Source organism: Helianthus annuus, chromosome 13 (genome assembly GCF_002127325.2).
Source record: "Helianthus annuus cultivar XRQ/B chromosome 13, HanXRQr2.0-SUNRISE, whole genome shotgun sequence".
NCBI lineage: Eukaryota > Viridiplantae > Streptophyta > Magnoliopsida > Asterales > Asteraceae > Helianthus > Helianthus annuus.
The window spans coordinates 160,844,984-160,867,256 of NC_035445.2; the positions used below are offsets into that span (position 1 = coordinate 160,844,984).

The 22,273-nt window shown below is 39.3% G+C and overlaps 1 protein-coding gene across 2 annotated transcripts; it reads left to right on the forward strand.

Annotated features, from left to right (window-relative positions):
- Window positions 1–7,846: 7,846 nt before the first annotated feature.
- On the forward strand, window positions 7,847–16,695 carry LOC110900046 (putative disease resistance protein At3g14460). 2 transcript variants are annotated; one of them, XM_035981699.1, is made up of 7 exons: window positions 10,552–14,467; window positions 14,541–14,640; window positions 14,968–15,028; window positions 15,407–15,480; window positions 15,553–15,630; window positions 16,226–16,422; window positions 16,529–16,695. In XM_035981699.1, exon 1 carries the CDS (start codon window positions 12,753–12,755, stop codon window positions 14,454–14,456), a length of 1,704 nt encoding a protein of 567 aa, XP_035837592.1. In that variant the 5' UTR covers window positions 10,552–12,752; the 3' UTR covers window positions 14,457–14,467; window positions 14,541–14,640; window positions 14,968–15,028; window positions 15,407–15,480; window positions 15,553–15,630; window positions 16,226–16,422; window positions 16,529–16,695. The 2 variants fall into 2 exon arrangements, with proteins under 2 accessions (XP_022002643.1, XP_035837592.1); XM_022146951.2 differs by having other exon boundaries at window positions 7,847–14,640.
- The last annotated feature ends 5,578 nt before the right edge of the window (window positions 16,696–22,273 follow it).

A 22,273-nucleotide genomic window follows, 5' to 3' on the forward strand; every position in this document is an offset into this window, starting at 1 on the left:
GCTAACAGGTTCACCCTTCAAATCAGGAGTTATTCCGTGATTAGTTGGCAATGGGGTACCAATGGGCGTTGCATCGGACATCTGGAACCGGCTCAAGATGTCTCCAACATATTTAGTCTGATGGATGAATATCCCTGACTCCGTTTGTTGCACTTGTAGGCCCAAAAAGAAATTCATTTCCCCCATAGCACTCATCTCGAATTTATCCTGCATGATGCGCTCGAAATTCCTACACAAAACATCATTAGTAGAACCAAAAATAATATCATCAACATATACCTGAACCAGAAGAAGATCTCCATCTTGTTCTTTGATGAAGAGAGTACAATCGATAAGACCTCTTCGAAAACCGTTCTCCAGCAGATATGTAGATAAGGTTGCGTACCAAGCTCGTGGCGCTTGATGAAGACCATAGAGAGCTTTGTTGAGCAACCAAACCCGATCGGGATGGACAGGATCTTCAAAACCAGGAGGCTGTTCGACATATACCTCTTCTTCAACCACACCATGTAGAAATGCACTTTTGACGTCCATCTGGTAAACCTTGAATCCTTTGAATGAGGCGTAAGCCAGAAAGATCCGAATAGCTTCCAGACGTGCAACTGGTGCATAGACTTCGTTGTAGTCGATCCCCTCTATCTGACGAAAACCTTGAACGACTAAACGAGCTTTGTTCCGAATAACCACTCCACGGTCGTCTTTCTTGCATTTGAAGACCCATCGAGTGCCAATCTTCTTGTAGTTCTCGGGTTTTTCAACAAGCTTCCAAACACCAAGCTTGTGAAATTGCTGTAATTCTTCTTGCATGGCTTCAACCCAAGCACTGTCTTTCAATGCTTCTTTCCACGACTTTGGTTCTTCTTGTGACACGTAACACGCAAAGGACCAGTCATTCTGTTGGCCAGATTCTCTTATAGCTGAATACAAACCAGCATTCCGGTTGTTTCTCAGCTGATTACGCGTCTGCACACCGCGATGGACATCTCCTATTATATTCTGCTGGGGATGGGTATCGTGAATCCTCATTTCAGGATTATCTGGCACACGAGCGTTGATACCCAAATTATTCAGATTAAGATCAACAACCAACTCTACACCTGGAATGTGGGTAGAAGTGGATGCATTCCCTTCAGCAGTATCTATATTCTGCGTATGAGGTGTATCACCAGAGGCACCTTGAACAGGAGCAGCTGGAGCTGAAGATCCTTCGGCTGCATCATGATATTCATCATCTTCAGAAGAGTCATTATAATCAGCAGCATCTTCAAAAACCTCATTTTGAACCATATTGTTGACTGACGTAGAAGCTTGAGGGTCAACAACAATAGGTCTGACCAATGGCGAGACAGCAGCGTTGTCACTTTCCAACAACATCCGAGCCGCTGCTGATTCTTCATCAAAGGTTGGCAGATTAAAGGAGTCAAATAGCCCATCATAATCGAACATCCACGGATCACCCGGAGCCCTAACAGGACTCGTGTACCTTTGAACCCTAACTTCGCTCCATAGCTCAATCTTCTTGGTAGCTAGATTCCAAACACGAAAATTCGGAGTTGCATATCCAAGGAAGAAACCCTCGATAGCTCGTGCACCAAACTTTCCATCCGGCTCAATCATAGTACAAGGAGCACCAAACGGTTCAAGGTAAGAAAGATCCGGTTTCCTTCTCTGAAGGAGTTCGAAACAAGTCTTGCCATGTCTCTTAACTGTAAGAACTCTGTTCAACGTGTAGCATGCAGCCGATACAGCCTCTCCCCAGAATTGAATAGGGAGTTCCGACTCTACTAACATTGTTCTTGCAGTTTCAATAATAGTTCGATTCTTCCTCTCAGCGACACCATTTTGTTGTGGAGTGTAACGAGAACTGTACTCATGAAGAATGCCTTTAGAAGTACAAAACTCATCCATAACTTGATTCTTGAATTCAGTTCCATTGTCGCTTCGGATCCTTTTCACTTTCAACGTATAGAGATTTTCTAACATTGTAAGAAGATCCTTAAGGATGCCAGGAGTTTCACTCTTGTGTGCCATAAAAGATACCCAAGAAAATCTAGAGTAGTCATCAGTAACTACTAAACAATAAGCATCACCAAACGTTGTCTTGTGCTTCATAGGTCCAAAAAGGTCCATATGAAGACGTTCGAGAGGCATGCTGACAGTGTTGATTTTCTTCAAAGGGTGAGACTTCTTTGTTTGCTTCCCTTTTTGGCACGAGACACAGATATCTTGCAAATGAAAACTTCTTACGGGCACACCATTCACAAGATTATTTTTCACCAAATGGTTCATCTTTCTCAAGTGAATGTGTCCCATTCTTCTGTGCCAAGATATAGACTCCTTTTCTGTGGCTTTTGAGACAAAGCAAGTAACTTGTGCAGATGTTGTAATCGCCTGGCTCATGTCGAGAATATAAAGATCATTAACTCTCGGAGCCGATAAGAGAATCCATTCTTGTGGGATTTTGAATCCAGGTTTCAGCACATAGCAGCCAGCGTCATCAAAAATCACTGAGAACTTTTTATCGCAGATTTGCGACACACTGAGAAGATTGTGATCAATTTGCTTCACATAATTGATCTTATCAAAGCACACGATACCATTGGAGATACTTCCTTCTCCAGTGATGTATCCGCCTTTATCACCCGCAAAAGCAACATACCCTCCTCTGATATTTCTCACGTCATACAGGAGCCGTAAGTCGCCAGTCATGTGCCTGGATGCTCCACTATCAACAATCCAATGACTATTAATAGTTCCTCCTAGAACATCCTGCACATGTCAAGTAAAACATCAGTTGAGAATGGGGACCCAAGCCTTAGTGGTCTTGGGTCGTCCCTTGGCATCACGATACGTAAGCTCTATCTCTTGATGGTTTTCAAGAACAACTGCTCCCCCTGAATTGTCACCCGACTTAGGTAACCAAGTTTGTCTGTGCCTACCAGTTTTTGAAGATTCTGGTTTTAAAGGTTGTGACACACTTGGTTCCTTTTGTACTGTTTTAACTTCAGATTTTAAAGCTTTTTCAACAGTTTTTATGTTCTTACGTCGTTGTTTAGTTTCTTGTTCTTTTACAGTTCGTTTATCTTGTTTAGGTGAAACTGATCGACGTTGAGGGTGAACTGTTTCAGGTGGAGTTTTCTCAACAAATTTCTTCTTTGGAGCATTTGGGCAATTTCTGATAATGTGCCCAATTTCTCCACATTTGAAACAAGTTCTCCTTTCAACAGACTTAGGAGAACTTGATTGACTACCAGATGTTGAACCTGTAGAACCTGAGGTACTTGCTCTTTCATCACACCCGTTTGTGTGTTGGGTGTAATTGTTATCACTGTTACGTTTCAATATTTTGACTTGTTGTACAAAATCAGTGTTTGATTTGTTTTCAAAAGTCTCAATTTTATCTGTACCTCTTGATGCTACAAATTTTACATCTTTTCCTTTCTTCGTGTAACGAGCTCCTTTTGATTCAACCTTAGCCTTTGGCTTTGGAGCTCGTTGTGGTTGTTTACCCTTAGAAGCAGTAGGTTGTCGGGTGGTTGGAGATTTTTGATTACCAAATTGTTTCCTAATCTCAGCCTTAGGAATTGGATCACATTGTGTTACCACAATTCCTGGAAGTGTTTTTCCCAAAAATTTATTTGTATTGTCTTCAAAGACTTTGTCAATCAAAAATTTATTTACATTTTTAATTGGAAAAACATGATCTGAGTAGATTTTATTATCTCCAACCAAAGTGTACAACACATTACTGCTTTTAACAGTAGACACACTTGTCTTATCAATCTTGACTGGATCAATCACTTGCTTCTCAACAGATGAAGCCTCAGGAGTATCAGGATCACAAAGGATGTGATTCTCTCGTGGAATATCTACTCCTTTCATCTTGCTAAGTGATTTATCCTGATCACTTACAGCCACTTCTGATTCATCATCCGATGTCTCATAGTCCTCGATAATTGGAGGACTTTGTTTCATGGATGGTGAAGTTTCTTGTTCCTTAGGGGCTGTGTTTGAAGAATTGTCCGATTTGAACCCTAGGCCAGTAGAAAATTCCTCAAAGTTCAAAGGCACACTGGGTTCATATCGAGGCATTTCCTCTTCATCGGGCATCTTGGTATAGTTGTCCATCAAAGGGGGTGGACACGCCTTATACCCTACACCTTTCACGTTACCTTTCAGTTGTTGAACGTCTATGATGTGATCAAGCACAAATCGGGAGTTAGAATAACTATCCAATTTCTGTTTTATCGCATCATGCTTGCATTGGGCAATGGCTAATTGCTTCTTAGTTTCTTCCACAAGGTTAATGTATTCATTTATACTTACTTGTTTGTGGTAAACTACTTTGTTAACCTCGGACACATTTTTCTTTAATGTTTCTATTACAGATTTAAATTCTTTTTCATTCCGGGTTAAAGCCATGTTTGCCTCTTGGCATTTTGACAGTTCAATAACCAAATTCTGATTATGACTATGAAGCTTTTCTGATTCAAGCTTCATCTCTGCACATGATTTACAAATACTAGGAGCAGGAGGTTCAGAAGTTACCTGACTAGTAGAGGCTGAACCATTTGCCATAAAGGCAGTTTGAAAAGAAAAAGCTCCATCTTCAGAGAATAGCTTTTCCATTTCCATTGATGTAGCAGCAGCCTTCCTAATCAGAATTGATTTCTGACATTTAAGCTCATCAGCTTCATTCAGTAGCTCCTGTATATCATCATCTCCTTCCTCATTCACATCAGGCTCTGAGTGATTATCCCCAGAAACAGAGCCTTCTTCATCCGAACTGCCCGAATAACCAGAACTGTCATCGCTCCCAGAAGATTCTTCTTTATGAACCTGCTCGATGACCTTAGCATACAATGCAGTTCCACTTCCTTGATTACCTTCACCAAACTGCACTGACCAGTCACATCCTTCATCAGCTTGAACAGCCAAAGCCCGATTATGATTGGTAGCTCCAGGCTGTCCCTGATTGTTATTCACTGCCACCATCCTCCGTTCACGGTTTTCTTGTTGGGCATTCACATTTGTCTGGTTTCTGAAAGGGTTGTGATTGCCGTGTTTTGTTGGTCGAGTGCACTCACGTTTAAAGTGCCCTTTCTCGCCACAGTTAAAGCACGTGACGGCATTAATATCAAACCCATACTTCGTGTTTTTCTTTCCTTCCAACGAAGTTCTTCCAGTTCGTGCCATGAAATCTTTTGCCCTTCTAACCGCACTAGCAAAAGCCCATTTAATATCCATCAACTCCATTTCTTCCTTGTCGATCTGATCATAATCTTCATTGGTCATGTTGATGTTTCCAAGCTGACCAGCTACCAAACCACAGTAAGCACTGACCATGGTGTTGATAATTTCCATATGTTCCTTAGCAACTTCAATGCTAAGGTGAGAAAGATTTGAGTTGTCGACTCGGATTGTGTGATGACTTTGAGGTTGAGGTTGAGGATTGCTTGTATAGTGAGCTTGCTGTTGTTGTTGTTGAGGTTGTGGTTGTGGCTGTGTTGGAACAGGAATATAGGACCTCGGATCGAATTGAGGTTGTGGTGGAGCAGCTGTTGATTGAGGAAATGGAAAGGAACTCGTATTGGACACAAAAGCAGTTTGAAGCTTCGGTTGCTGAACAGAACTAGAACTAGTTGAAGGACCAAAACCAGGTAAATACATTTCTGTATTCTAAGGAGCTGGAGCACGCCTTGCTTTTCTAATTTCTTCATCATTTTTATGTTCCAGCTTCTGAATGAACTCGTAGATGTTGATTTCATCTAGAGCTTTAGTATGCTTCAACAACTCAATAAACGAACTCCATTTTGGGGGTAGGGCGTCAGCAAACCTATTCACCATGTCTTGTTGAGTAGCTGCCACCCCATAAGCACACATCTCACTAATCAAATGATAGAAACGTGTGGTCATATCATTCAGAGTCTCGTTTTCCAAAAACTGAAAAGATTCAAATTCTTTCTTCAACAAATCATGCCTAGACTTTCGAGCAGCTGCATTGCCTTCTCCTCTAGCAACTAAGGCATCCCACAATGCTTTCGTGGTCTTGCAATATGAAAACTGATGGTAGATGTCTTTGTTGAGTGCTTGAGTAAGTATGGCATAGGCCTTTTTCTCCAATTCATAAGCCTTCTTGTCATTTTCAAGCATGTTGGCGTAACCTTCAGAAGTGGATGCTCTACTTTCAAGACTTTCATTGAATGCATTGACAAAACACATCCAAAGGTCGGTGCTTTGTCCTTGAACATATGTGTGAAAGCGGCCTTTCCATGACGGAAAATCGTTCATGTGGTTCAGCTTTGGTGGACGATTGTTACTGCCTGTTTCACTCTCACTAATCAGAAGATTTTGAAGACTTTGACTTTGATTGGATACCAAAGCCCATTGACATGAACTTATTGACTGTTGTTGTTTAGGTATTGCACTCGTCATATATTCAGCCATCGACATCTGTTTTAGATCTGGTTGTGGATCCGTACTCCAATCCCAAGGACTTGTGCAACTCATTTTGATCAAAAATTAACAAATAACCTACACACCACAAACTGTTAACAACAAACAGACAACAATTGAAAGATACAATCTGATCGAAAGATCAAGACTTGTTCGAAGGATCAACAGTGATCGAAAGATTACTGTTGAGTTTCGAGCAAAGTCTTCGAAAGATTCTCAATGAAAGATCCTTATCTTTCGACTGATTATCACGAAAGATTCACAGTTCGAAAGATCTATATCTTTCGAATACTGATCTCGAAAGATTCACAATGAAAGATCCTTATCTTTCGAGATGAATCCTTATCTTTCGGACAACCAACTTTCGAAAAGATTCCAACAACGAAGGATACTTCTCAGACTTCGAAAGACTACTCGAAGGATGCTAATCTTTCGAGCTGTCTCCAATCGAAAGATGATCTTTCGAAATCGAAAGATATCCTTCGAAAGCTTACTGACACACTGACACGAAAGGACAGGTTGGTGAGAAAGGTGACAGGTAGGTGAAGTTGCTTTCGGCAGAAAGTATGTTCTGCACACAAATCTTCACCAACTTTTTGACTTTCAAAAAGTTTGCCAAAACAAGCAACCTTATCCCCAAGTCCAGTCACCGGAAAGATGATCGGAACACAGCCGGAAAAATCAAAGTTTCACAAAAACGATTTTTATGTTACCCAAACCGACCCCGAACACTCCCGAAAGGTTTAGTATCCGTTTTTTCAGTTTCAAAATGCAAGGAAACTACCAAAAACGAGTGCTAAACCAAGTGTCCAAACACACCAAAGAACTCGAACAAACCGGTTTTAAACAAGGTAAAGAGCGAGGCTCTGATACCACTTGTAGGTCCCTTTTCTCGGAGGATCGAGAACAAACCTAAACCTTGTTATACTAACCCACTAGCGAGTGCGGAATCCAAGCTAGTAGGCAAACCGGGATGAAGCAAGAACAAACACAAGAACACACAAAGTTCACCGATTAACACCACTGTATTAATACGTATGAAGGTTTACGGTTACAAGCACAAGGTTTACAATCTGTTTGCAAACTCTCTAAAGTGTGTGTGTATGTGTTTTCCAGCAGAGTTTCTCTAACTCTCTATGTGTGCATCCCTATAACACTAACACACTGCATGGGTATTTATACTCATACATAGCAGGTCTGGTCGAAGGACTCGATAGATGGTCCGAAGGATCATCTTTCGATGACAGGGAGCTCGAACGATCAGCATGGACATCGAAGGATCATCCTTCGATGTCTAATGGTTGAACCATGGTCGAACCATATCCTTCGAGCACCTCGAAGGATCAGTTGTATCCTTCGAGGCTATCCTTCGATCCAGACAACATCATGTTGTCCAAGTCAAACTAGGAGGATAGTTGACTTGGTCAACTTACAGACTGACGTTGAACATCGTTTTTATACAGACCGAATACAGACAAAGTACAGACACAAGTGCACCAACACTGGTCCTTTTCAGGTATCCAAGTACTCTACCCACTGCCTTCCAGTGTTCTGTCCCTGGATTAACAGTATACTGACTCAGTTTGCTTACAGCAAAAGCAATATCAGGACGAGTGCAATGCGTTGCATACATCATACTTCCAATAGCACTCGCATACTCTAGTTGAGCCACTGCTCTTCCAGAGTTCACATTAAGTTTCACACTTGGATCAAACGGAGTATTAAACTCTTTAATATTTAAGTGTTGAAACTTAGTCAGAATTTTCTCTATGTAATGAGATTGACTAAGAGAAATCTAACTTCCAGTTCTCTTCACCTTGATCCCAAGAATGGTGTCAACTTCTCCTAGATCTTTCATCTTAAAGTTCAAGGACAAATATTTCTTTGTTTCAGAAATACCTTCAAGGTGAGTGCTAATGATCAACATATCATCAACATAAAGACAAATCACGACTGTATAACCGGATTCGCATTTAGTATAAATACATCTGTCAGCACTGTTGTGTCGAAACCCGAAAGCAGTCACAGTGGTGTCAAATCTCTCATGCCACTGTTTAGGAGCTTGCTTCAAACCATACAGAGATTTAATAAGTCTACACACTTTGTTCTCTTGTCCAGGTATCACAAACCCTTCTGGTTGCTCCAAATAAATCTCCTCATTTAGATACCCATTTAGAAATGCTGTCTTTACATCCATTTGATGGATGTACAGCCCTTTCAAAGCAGACACCGCTATTAGAGTTCTAATAGAACCTATTCTAGCCACAGGTGCATAGATATCAAAATAGTCGACCCCTTCTCTCTGCCTATACCCTTTAGCGACTAATCTCGCTTTATAGGCAGAGATGGATCCATCTGGATGATATTTCCTTTTGAAAATCCATTTGGATCCAATAGGTTTCTTTCCCTTGGGTAGATCAGCTAACTCCCAAGTTCCATTTCCCATAATGGAATCCATTTCATCATTGATTGCCTCCTTCCACAAAGGAGCATCTCTTGATGACATTGCCTCGTTGAAAGTTTTAGGATCATCATCCAAATTTACAGCAAAAATGACCTCTCTCGTCACTTTCTTTTGAGTTCCTTCAACCAGGTAAGAAAAGAAATCATCTCCATAACTTTTCTCTTTTCTAATTCTAGTACTTTTCCTTGGTTCTTCAACTATTGGTGAGGGTTGAACCCTTTTCTCAGAAGCACTAGAAGTTGTTGTGTCATTTGAGTTTTCATCATCTCTAGAAAACTTGTTCTCAAAGAATTCCACATCTCTGGATTCTACAACTATACCTGATTCGTCATCCAACAATCGGTAAGATTTACTATGCGAAGCATATCCAATAAACACACTCTTGAAAGCTCGTTCTCCCAGTTTGAGTGTCTTTGGATCAGGTACGCGATAGTAAGCAAGACAACCCCAAACCCTCAAATGCTCTAGGTTTGGTTTTCTTCCTTTCCATAACTCATATGGACTCGTAGGTATCACACGACTAGTGATCCTATTATGAACATAACATGCGGTTAACACAGCTTCCCCCCACATATTACGAGGTAGACCCGATTGGTTTAACATACAGTTAGCCATCTCTACCAAGGTTCGGTTCTCTCTCTCAGCCAAACCATTTTGTTGGGGAGTATATGGTGCAGTTCTCTCATGTATGATGCCTTCTTCTTCGCAGAATGCATCAAACTTTCGGTTAAAGTATTCTCCGCCTCTGTCCGAGCGAAGAATTTTAATGCGTTTCTCCTTTTGTTTTTCAACCTCAGCCTTATATATTTTGAATGCCTCAAAAGCTTCGTCTTTTGAATGCAACAAATAAACATATAAGTATCGGCTCGAGTCGTCACAGAAAGTGATAAAGTATCTCTTACCCCCACGAGTAAGAACTCCATTCAGTTCACAAATATCTGAATGAATTAGTTCTAGTAGTGATGTATTGCGTTTAGGAACACTTGGAAAAGGTTTCTTTGTGAATTTTGATTTAACACAAGTTTCGCATTTTTCAAAGTCTTTATCATTTAATTTTAATAAACCTTTAGTTTGCATTTTTTCAATGTTTTTAATATTTGTATGAGCTAAACGTTTATGCCATAAAGAAATTGAACAAGCGATATAATCAGAAGACATAATTTCATTCAAATCAAAACCAATTGCATTACATTCACCAACACTAGAACTAACACTACCACCACTATCACTATCACTTTCATTCCCAAACCCGTCAATCACTGAAACGCCCCCTTGATCCGAATCTTCTTCTTCACCAATCCCATCTTCAGCTAAGTCAAGACGATACATTCCACCCGTGTTATTTGCTTGACCCACATAGATGTCATTTAGAGAAAACTTCACACGGAGATTCTTGATAACCAGCTTGTACCCATTCCGATCAAACTTATCAGCAGAAACAAGACCCTTGGTGATACCAGGAACATGCAACACGTCCTGAAGAGTAACCACTTGACCATCTCTGAAGTTTAGCCGCACCGTGCCTTTACCTCGAACCTCTACACGATGTCCATCAGCACATACCACCACTGTTCCTTGAGGAACAGGAGCATAAGTAAGAAACGAGCCACGATTCCCACAAACATGAACAGTGGCTCCATAATCCAAAAACCATCCTCTACATGCCACAATGCGTGTATATTGAGAAAGCATGTTGACTTCACCAAGACCCACATTGGCCACTAGATTGGTGACTTTCTCAACATCAATAGCACTCGTAGAACCAACCGTAGATCCAGATTTCCTCTGAGAGCACTCTCGTGCATAATGCCCTGTTTCTCCACAAACGTGACATTTACCAGACCTCTTTGGTTGATGGTTGTTAGTGTGTTGTGACTTCTTGAATTCTTTTTTCTTTGGTGCTGTAAACTTCTTATTCTTTGATGATGTCCCTTTTCCCTTATAACCAGATCCTCCAGCTACATGATTCACACTCGATCCGACTTTACCTCTTTTGTCCCTGTTGCGCGTTTCCTCCTCAATTCGAAGGTGCTTCAACAGTTCATCCAAAGAGTAGTCCTCAGACTTGTGCATCATTCTCTTTGAGAAATCTTTCCAACCAGGAGGCAATTTTGCAATAATAACCCCTACTTGAAATATTTCTGGCAGCGGAATAGAAAGTGCAGTCAATTTGTTAACAAGAACTTGGAGTTCATGCACCTGCTCCAAGATTGACTTGTCATCGACCATTTGGAAGTCTAGGTACTTGGCAATAAGGTATTTGTTAGTACCTTCTTCATGAGCCTTGTACTTATCTTCCAAAGCTTTCCACAATTCTCTAGCACTTTTTATCGGCGCGTACAAGTCATAGAGACGATCTGAAAGGGAATTTTTGATGTGGCCCAGGCAAAGATCTTCAGCTTCCTTACGGATAAGTCTTTGCCTTGCCAAATCTTCATTTGGGAGCTCTCCTGCTTCACCAGGAGGGTCATCAGGGATTGCAGGCAAGTCAGGATCAAGGATATAGTAAAGTTTCAGCACAACTAGCATGAACTTAACCTTGTCCGCCCAGCGGGTATAGTTCTGACCATCGAATCTGTCCAACTTGACAAACTCTTGATTCATGAATCTCAGATTGGCTGTTGGTAGTTCAGAGTCCATTAATTCTGTTGATTAAAACACAAAAATAAAATCCTTTAAGATTGTTTAAAAAATAATTCAATCAAACAGTTAATTTATTATTTACCGAGTTATCAGCCAAACCAGTTTGTTCCAACTTCGTATGGATATACATCCAGAAAAACGAATTCGTATGGGATTGGTATATCTCTTCCCCGTTTTTCTCATTCTTTGGTGAATCCTAAACCTATAAATAAAGGCTTCCTGCTACCCATTTATGCACCTAAAATTCGCAGCTCTCTTTCTCTCTATTGTGTGATTCTGTTTTCGTTCCAGCTTCTGCGTTTTCTGGTTTCCATTGCTGTTGGAATACCAGATCAGTTCTGCATTAAATCCTGTGAGTTTACGCTACAGCTCACAGCAATACGAGCGCGTAAAATCCTTTAAGGACAGGAATTTTTCCGTGCAGTTCAAGGATTTCGTTCAAGGATCTTCGTTCTCACTCGCCAGGTTGGTTTTAATTTACTTGTTCTTTAAATTCGTCCGACAACGGGACAGTCTCCTTCTACCTTTCTTTAAAAATAAAAGCTCCTCAGCTCCTCGCGACGATGCGTAAGTGCAAAGTGCAAAGTGCGCCTCAAACGCGCCCATTCGCGAGCTCGCGGCTCGGCTCGGCTCGGCGCGCGTGTGGGCTTCACCCACTTCTCAACCCATTTATCACTATGGAGGCCCATAAGGGGTAATCCCTTATAAACCATCCAAACTTCACTCACTCCACCAATGTGGGATGGAGGAAACATACCAACTTGTATGTTTACCTCTTTATTATTTCCAACAAAGGGTTCTACGTTTGAATAATTTATGCATCAGCGAGGTGCCAGAGACCATTGGCACTTTGAAGCATCTCTGATATCTTAATTTATCTAACAACCCAATCACGTGTTTACCAGCAAGTGTTGGCAATCTCTACAATTTGCAAACATTACTCCTTTCTGGTTGTAGTGACTTAATTAAGTTGCCCAACAACTTCTCAAAGCTTAAAAACTTGCGGCATTTGGACATTTACGAAACTCCGCTTTTGAATAAGTTACCTCTGTGGATTGGCCAATTGAAAAGCCTGCAGACTCTCACCAAGATCATTGTTGGAGGAGATAATGACCTTGCAATAACCAAGATTAAAGACCTTACAGATTTTTTGGGGTGGATTCACATCAAGGGGCTGGACAAAGTGGAAATGGCAATGCATGCACAAGAGGCAAACTTATGGCAAAAGAGGTTTGCTTTCTTACAACTAGAATGGAGTGATGTGTTTGATGGTTCTCGAAAGGAGTCTCTTGAAAAGGAGGTCCTCTGTGGGTTGAAGCCTAATAGTGCTAGTTTGACAATCCTTCAAATAGTTTCATATGGGGGTATAGAATTTCCTAATTGGGTTGGGGATCCATCATTTCTTCAGTTGACTGAGGTGCTTATACATGGCTGTAAAAACTGTACATCTTTACCACCACTTGGTCAGCTACCATCACTCAAGAAGTTGTTTATTAAAGACATGGATGAGGTGAAAGCTATGGGTTCAGAGTTAATAGGGGCAGGTCTTTCATTCCTTTCACTTGAAACACTTGTATTAGAAAATATGAAGAGGTTGGAAGAATGGTCAACCAATATTGGGATTGTGTCGTTTCCTTGCCTTAAAGAGCTTGTTGTAAGCAATTGTCCTAATCTGGTTCAAGTGTCACCTGAAGCTCTACCTTCTTTGAATATTCTAGAAGTATCTGAATGTGATAGTGGTGTGTTGAGAAGCCTGGTTAAAGTAGCTTCAGGAGTCTTAACGTTGAAAATAGAAAGTATTTCAGGGCTTAATGATGTGGTGTGGAGAGGTGTTACAGAGTTTCTTGGAGCAGTTGAATATTTAACCATAAAAAACTGTAACGAAATAAGATACTTGTGGGAGTCGATGGATAGTAAGGCTCTTATACGTTTAATGTATTTGGATGTACAGAGATGTCAAAATTTGGTGAGATTAGGAGAGAAAGAGGAAGGGGATAGTTGTTGGAGCAACGCTATAACAACTCTTAGGACATTAAAGATAGAAAAATGTGAGATTATGGAGCATTGTAGGTGTCCAAATAACATTGAGGAGTTGGAGATCTCAGATTGTCCTTCCATTACATCTGTTTCATTTCTTACAACAGCTGGAGGGCAGAAGCTCAAGTTTCTTTCCATTAAACGTTGTGAAAAACTGTTAGAAAAGGAGCTAATATTAGGAGGAGATAACACTAGGGTGCTTGTCAACAAAACAAGCATGCCAATGCTTCAAAGTGTAGATATTATCACATGGCCAAATCTGACAACGATCATTGAACTGAGTCAGTTGATTCACCTCACCTACCTGAGAATAGATGGTTGTCCAAATATGGAGTCATTTCCAGATCACGAGTTGCCTAATCTCACCTCATTAACGTACCTGGTAATATACAATTGCCCAAGTGCAGATGCTTCCTTTCCTCGTGGGTTTTGGCCTCCCAAACTGCAAACCCTTGTAATTGGGGGGTTGAAGAAGCCCATCTCAGAGTGGGGACCACAGAATTTCCCAACCTCACTTGTCAACCTAGCATTAGTGTGTGGAGGGTCAGAAGAAGATGATGTGAGTAGGTGTAGTCAGTTGTCTCATCTTCTTCCTTCATCTCTTACTACTCTTGGGATATATAACTTTAAGAAGTTGAAATCAGTTTCTGTGGGACTCCAACACCTCACCTCCCTCCAACATCTCGTTTTATGGGGCTGCCCAAAGATGAAGCATCTACCAGACCTTCTGCTGCCTTCACTTTTAAGTTTAACCATAGATGAATGCCCAAAGCTAGAAGGAAGGTGCAGTAGAAGAAGAGGCTCCTATTGGTCCCGCATCTCTCATATCCCCTGCATCAGAATAAATGAAGAATGATCCGTTGCATCAGAATAAACACAAGACCGTGGCCTTGCTGCCCGAAGATCTCCCGCGACCCATTGAATTCTGATTCCCGTTGTGAGAACTTTCAGAAACTGAAGCAAACGTAACCAGTGTATTTCTGCTGCAATCAACATGATAGCCGCCGCTGTGAAGAATGACACAATGAATCTTTCGTTAGGTAAACTGCAGAACCTTGTTTCTTCAGTAACTTCTGTAGTAAATGTATGTCACCCCTGAATGTATGAAATTTTATTCCTCATTTTGAAAGATCAAGGAAACCAAGTCTCTTTCTTTCTGTTAATGGATCAATTTTTGTAAATCAAAGGGTTTGATATTTGATTAGTTAAGTAATCTATAAGATTCTAGATTAAAGATAACTAACTAAAAATATTAATAATAATGAAACCTGAATGGTAATTAATAACGGGGTTTGGGGTTTTAGAGAATGGAAAGTAGGACCGTTATTTTAATAGTTCTAATCTAGGATTATAACTACTTGTTGCAGCTGTTGTTGAGCACATTTGTGCGGATCTTTGTGATGTTAGGAGCGTAAGACACTCATTCAGGTACGTGTTTTTTTTATAAAACTGGATTAATACTAATTAAACCCATCACAGCATGTTTAAATACAATTGGGGTTAACTGGACGGTTTTTTTTTTTTTTTCGGTACCGGTTCTTTCAGCAAAATTGTTGTGAGTAGAAGTTTTATTGTCTTTTTATGTTTACATTTGAAAATTTTAGTTTTCTGACAATATTTGATTTGGAGTGATGTCAACAGAATTCCAATGTCTTTTACTTAACCGGAGTTAAATTTAATTTGAATGTCAGTTTGTTAATCCAAACTGACCTGAAATTATTAAATAAATGATCATCATCATCTGCAGTTTGATATACTCAAATACTAACAACAATTCTTTTTTCTTGTCTACTTTTTTTTTCTTAGAGCTGCAATTCACGAAGTAGGGCCTAGAATAAAGCATTTCCTGTGAGGCCAAGAAGGGAAATATTGAATAACAGGTGATCCTTTTCTTTTCTGCACTTGTAATCACTCAATGTTAAATTGTTTCATACTGTTTGTTTACTTGACAGGGGACGCAGTAAGTCATGCAGTAAGGCCGAGAATAAAGCATGTCGTGAGAGGCAGAGAAGGGAAATATTAAACAACAGGTGACCCTTTTCTTGATTGAATTTTCATATTTGGTGATTTAGTTTATCCCTCAAGGTGCTTAAAAAATACAGACGAACAACAAACAATATGAAACAATGTACCGTTTAGTCAAATGGGTTGATGCGTGTTATATACTCTCTCTCTCTCTCTCTCTCTCTCTCAATGGGTCATATCAATAGATGACTTAAGATGAACTAATGAAGTGAGTCAAATGGGTTGAAAGTCACCCAGAGTGTTTTCTTAATGCACAAAGCATAATCAATATATATATATTTTAAACATTGTATATTTACTGAAGTAACAAAGTTTATTTTAATTATATTTGACACTAATTATTAATAAAATAATAAACCTTCTCTGACCCGTAACAAAAAGTCTCGCTCGTTTTAACCTGTTAACCATTACCAATCCACCCATTTAGATGCCTCTAGGTTTTACGGTTTGGTATTCATATCCGGTTAGTGCGTTAATTAACAACAAAAATGCAAGAAATAAGTTTTTTCTAGTCTTTTTCATATTCAGTATATTCTTCAGCAATATAAAAGGATTTATGTTTATGGTTTATTGTTTATATATTATTAATTCTTTTTGTAGGTTCTTAGAATTAAGCTCTACTTTGGAACCCGACCGGCCTGCTACCACTGATTAGTTGGCTATACTTGGAGACGCTATCCGAGTTCTGAATCAGCTTAAATCTGAATCACAGGATTTCAAAGAATTGGATGAACGGTTTTCAGTCAACCTAACCTCACCAATCCGGCGACAATGCGATGTGAATTAACAAGCAAAATGTAAGAAATGAACATTTCTGGCCTTTTTCTTAATATATCCTTTAGCAATAAAAAAATGATGCATTTTCATTGTTTATTGATAATATATCATTAATTCGTTTTGCAGGTTATTAGAATTAAGCTCTACTTTGGAACCTTGTCGGCCTGCCACCACATATAAACTAGCTATACCTGGAGATGTTGTCCATGTTGTATATGAATCAACTTAAATCTGACTCACATGATTTTAAAGAAATGAATGAGAAACTATCTGAAGAGATTAAAACATTGAAGGTCAGTATGCGTATACTCATGAATGAACTTGCTTAATGGTTTTCTTTTTTTTTTTTTAATAAATTTATATAGAAATCCTTAAAATTACTTTTCTTTTCCCAAAACTGACTGGCAGAAAAGAAAAGAACAAGCTTGCGAAGAGAAACTTGTTTTGAAGGCGGAAAAAGCAAAAATGGAGCAGTGGGTCGAATCCATGACCAACAATCTTCCACCACCTGCATTTCACGCTGCAGCAATCAAGATGCCCTTTTTTCTGGGATACGGCTACATTCCAATGTGTCAGTATCTACCACAATCTACGTGTGACAGGTCTCTTGATCATGAGCTCAGGCCACTTGCTTCTTAATGACCTAACCAATGAGAACTATTAGCTCATTGTAGTTTGTAAATAGAAGTGCTTAGTTGGATTATGTGTTTTCATCACTTTGCACTTTTGCTGGATACAAAGAATATCCTCCTTTGATTCTTTATCCTGGTGAAATTTGAATCTCTCTTCATAATTTGTTTGCCTCTCTCAGTATGATATCAAAGATATAGATGTGAAAGTCCATTCAGATGCCAAGTATTAATGTCCATCTTGGAGTATCTGGCAGCAGTGGCGGATCTTGCCCGTTGAACGTGCCAGGGCCGAAAGACACGAGCACTAAAAAAAGCCCGGGCAATCCCGGGCCAAACATAGTATATATAAAAAATTTTGATCGAAATGCGGAAATTAGCACTACGGCCGAAAAACTTGCCCGGGCCGTGGCCCTGCCATAGGTCTTCTAAGAACCGCCCCTGTCTGGCAGCATGACAGGCTAGTCTAAATGAAATATTGACTTTGTCAGTATCGGATGCGATTGCCCTGCTTGCAGTGTGCACATACAATGTATATATGTCTGAGCGCTCGAGGGGCAAAAGTGAAATGGTACAAACTTTAACGTTATTTTACTAATTTCGTGAAAATGACATTAAAAGTGGCGGATGGTTAATCATGCATCATGTGGTGGCGTTGACAGCTGAAAGACACGTGGGTACATACACTAATCAATCTTCGTCCTAATGGTTTGAGTGTTAGGTGCCTTAGGTCCAAGGCTTGATACAAAACTACAATCGAGCCGGGGGTTTCACTGGAAGCAGTCTCTCTATTCCTACGGTTTAGAGGTAAGGCTGTCTACATCTACCCTCCTCAGACCCTACCTTAGCTTTTCTATTTGTGGGATTTACTGTGTATGATGATGATGATGATCAGTATCGGATGCGATGTTCAAGCAATCAAGCCAACAACAAAATCTGTATTTGTTTTACACTTGCTCGTTGATTCTTCGTTTAGAATTATTTACGATTAATTAGCAAAGTCATAACGTCACATGTTTTCCTAGTAATACTATATTCCGGTTAACACTAGCTTACAAATTTGCATTTGATTTCTTTTGTTGGCATTTATTTTAAACTTCAACTAATTGAAGTTAATAGAAAGGGTAAATTACAATTTTCATCTTTTATATTTGTAGCAGATTGCAATGGATAGCCTTTAACTTCAATAATTACGGTCACAGCCCTTTATTTGTAAAACTCATTACAATCTAAGTCCTTTGACCCTAACCAAGTTAATTTTTGTAGTTAACTCAAGTCACATGAATCACACATGAGGGCAAATTAGTCCTTTAACCTTTTTAATACAAAAATTAAAAAATAAAATAATACAACACCTAACTTCTCAGATATGTGACCCATCACCTTCACCCCCTCCATCTTTTGACCTGTGACCTAACCACCACCACCAGATCTGCCGCCATCACCACCCCATCACCATCACCATCACCTTCACCCTCTCCATCTCTTGACCCGTGACCTAACCATCACCACCCAATCACATTCACCCAACCACTATCACCATAGTATTTTGATTTCATCCATTGCTGCCTCGGTGTAATGTTGAGCACTCTTTTGCACTTTTAAAGCTACGTATCTCTACAAAACAGGCCAACACAATTAACCTAATAATGCTTGTTTCGTCCACAATAATCATATATGAAACTCATCAGACATACTAAAAAAAGCTTAAAAACTATTATTTCTAAGTGTTTGATCTCATGCAGTTTAAGTGTGATCACATTTCAAATGATTCAAGTTTAGAGGAAATTGTTAAACTGAACTATCAATTTTGCCTCTATCTACACAATATCATAGATGTCCGCAATCGAACCGCATATCTTGAATGCTTAAACACATCACCAACACGAACCGCATGATAACCTCCACGCCGATAATCCTCTGTCCCTTCGTCCTTCGACGAGCTATGTATAGCACGGGGACTCCATTTATGTGGTCGTACCCGTATCGGGTACTTGTCGGGGACGGAAATACCATGGGTACTCATCGGGGACGTTTCCTAAACGTTTCCAATGTTGGAGACGTATCTGGTAGAAGTATCCAGCCCGTTTCCATTTAATTTTAGGGTTTTAACCCTTTCAAATTCCACAACCGGCCATTAAATAAATAGACCTATCATATTCGGCTTCTCTAATCTCTAAACTCTCAAGTCTTATCATCTCTAATTCTCTATCGATTTCCGATCTCTCACTAGATGAACCGGAATTTGAAAATGATTTGATTATTGATGATTAATTACCTTTGGAAGATGTAGTATTTTTTGAATTTGTTTAATATATTTTTATTTTTTATTGCGGTACCCGTATCTTGAAATTTTGAGTTTTGCCGTTCCTCGTTCCCGTATCGTCCCCGTACCCTGATCCGGTACCCGTTCTAGTGCTACTTAGCCGACGAGTACTTGCTTGCGTCACTCCGATCTCCACCGTCACCGCCACCAGTTCTTCTATCGGAATCATTACACTCTTTTTCCATAGATAATTTGAAACTTCTGATGATTTGAAATTCAAATTCGATCGGTTTGGGGAATGGTGGTGGTAGAGGTTGGTTGAAGAGAGATGAGAGGAGAAATTCTAGTGTTAGGGTTGGGGAATGGGGGAAGGTGGTGTTTATTTATTAATGAACATTTTAAATAAAAACATGAAATAACCAGAATACCCTTAAGTGGATAGACATAACTGAAAATTTTAACTTGGTTAGTGCTAAAGGACGAAAGGTGTAATGTGTTTTCCAAATAAAGGATTGTGACTATAATTATTAAAGTTAAAGGCTATCCATTACAACCCGCTACAAACACAAAGACCAAGAAGACAAGGCATGTTTACTGAAGAGGTCCTTGTATGGACTGAAGCAGTCTCCCAGACAGTGGTACAAAAGATTTGATGAATACATAGTGGGCAGTGGTTTCAGCAGAAGTCCTTATGACAGTTGTGTGTATCATAGGGAGTATGACAGGGGTAAATTTGTCTATTTACTCTTATATGTTGATGATATGCTAATAGCTTGTGAAAGCAAAAGCAAAATAGAAGAAACCAAACAACTGTTGATGAGAGAGTTTGAAATGAAGGATTTGGGGAAAGCCAGGAAGATACTTGGTATGGAAATCCATAGAAACAAGGCAGAAAAGGTGTTAACACTGTCTCAATCTTCTTATATTGAGAAAGTGTTGAAGAATTATGGAATGGGAGAGTGTAAGCCTGTTACAACTCCTCTTGCAGCTCATTTCAATTTGTCAAAGAAAGATTGTCCTCAAACAAATGAAGAGGAAGAATACATGAGCAAAGTTCCATATGCAAACACTGTAGGGAGTCTGATGTATCTCATGGTCTGCACAAGACCTGATATTGCATATGCTGTTAGTGTGGTGAGCAGGTATATGGCTAATCCTGGTAAAAATCATTGGGCAGCAGTGAAATGGATTCTCAGGTATTTGGCTGGTACAAAGAAACTTGGTTTAAAGTTTGAAAATCATGCTGAGAAGGAGAACATGGTCAGTGGTTATGTTGAGTGGTTATGTTGATTCAGATTATGCAAAAGACAAAGATAATGGCAGATCAATAACTGGTTATGTGTTCTCAGTCATGGGGAATGTGGTGAGCTGGAAGTCTCAGTTGCAGCATGTTGTGGCACTATCCACAACTGAGGCTGAATTCATATCTTTAACTGAAGGGGTAAAAGAGTCTTTATGGTTAAAGGGTATGGTTGCTGATCTGGGAATTAGATTGGATGGTGTGGAGGTAAATTGTGATAATGAAGGTGCTGTTCAGCTGTCAAAGAACAGTGTATTTCATGAGAGAACCAAACACATCAATGTGAAGATGTTTTGGATCAGAGATGTGGTGACTTCTAAGGAAGTGATGGTCAAGTGGGTTGGAACAGATGTTAACCCAGCTGATGTGATGACCAAGGCTTTGCCAGGTGCAAAGTTTACATTTTGCTTTAACTCATTAAGTTTAGGTTAAACTGAATTGTTACTTAGGTGGAGATTGTTGAGAAAAGTAACATTTCAGTTTTAACCACTGATGAGTTCTGATGAAATAAGCAAACCACTGTTTAAGGCTAAAACAAGACATCGCATAAATCAGTTTATTCTAAAACGTTGTTTATAATAAAATAAATGAAGTTTGTTGTAATCATATTTGATCCTAATTAGTTATATATTTGATACTAATTAGTTATAAATATATAAAAAAAATTTGGACAAAAAGTGTTTTTAGTCAACCAACCTCATTGACCAAATTATCCCATTATTCTAGGACTGCATATTTGGGGTTTTGTTATTAGAATACCATTTTCTTTCTGAACTTGTAATTAATCATTAGTAAATTGTTTTCATATTGTTTGTTCACTTAACAAGGGACACAGTAATTCAAGCAGCAGGCAGAGAATAAAGCATGTCATGAGAGGCAAGGAAGGAAAATATTGAACAACGTACAGGTCTCTTTTCTTTATTTTTTTTTCTAGATTTTTTTATTAAGTGATATACTCTCTCCCTGAGGGACTTAAAAAAATAAAGACGAACAAAAATAAAACTAAACCTTTCAGTAGAGGTAACAAAGTTGACCTACTAACCTATGAACGTATCTATGCGTGTTATATTGTATCTCTAACTGGTCAACTTAAAGAAACAACTTAAAATAAAATGAGTCAAATGGTTGAAAGTCACCATAGTGTATTGCCATTGCGCAACATCGCATAAATCATTTTACACTAAAACATTGTTTATGATAAAATAATAAAGTTTGTTTTAATCATATATCATACTAATTGGTTAGATAAATGTAACAATTTTGGAAAAAAAAGTGTGTTTATTCAGCCAACCTCACTGACCCGTAAACATAAGTCTGAGTGTCTCACTCGTATTACCTTTTAGTCTCAGAAGCTATATCCGGTCCGCTTGTTAGTTAACAACAAAAATGTAAGAAATAAATATATTCTGGCCTTTTTCATACTCGGTATATTAATTGGCAATAATAAAATGATTCGTTTTCAGTGTTAATTGATGAAATATTGTTAATTATTTTTGTAGATTCTTATAAATAAGCTCTACTATGGAACCTGGCCAGCCTTCCACCATTGATAAATTGGGTATACTGGGAGATGCTATTTGTTTTCAGAAGCTCTAATTTGAAACTCAGGATTTCATAGAAATGAATGAGAAACTATCAGAAGAAACTAAAACAACACTGAGGCCGGGTTAGTATAC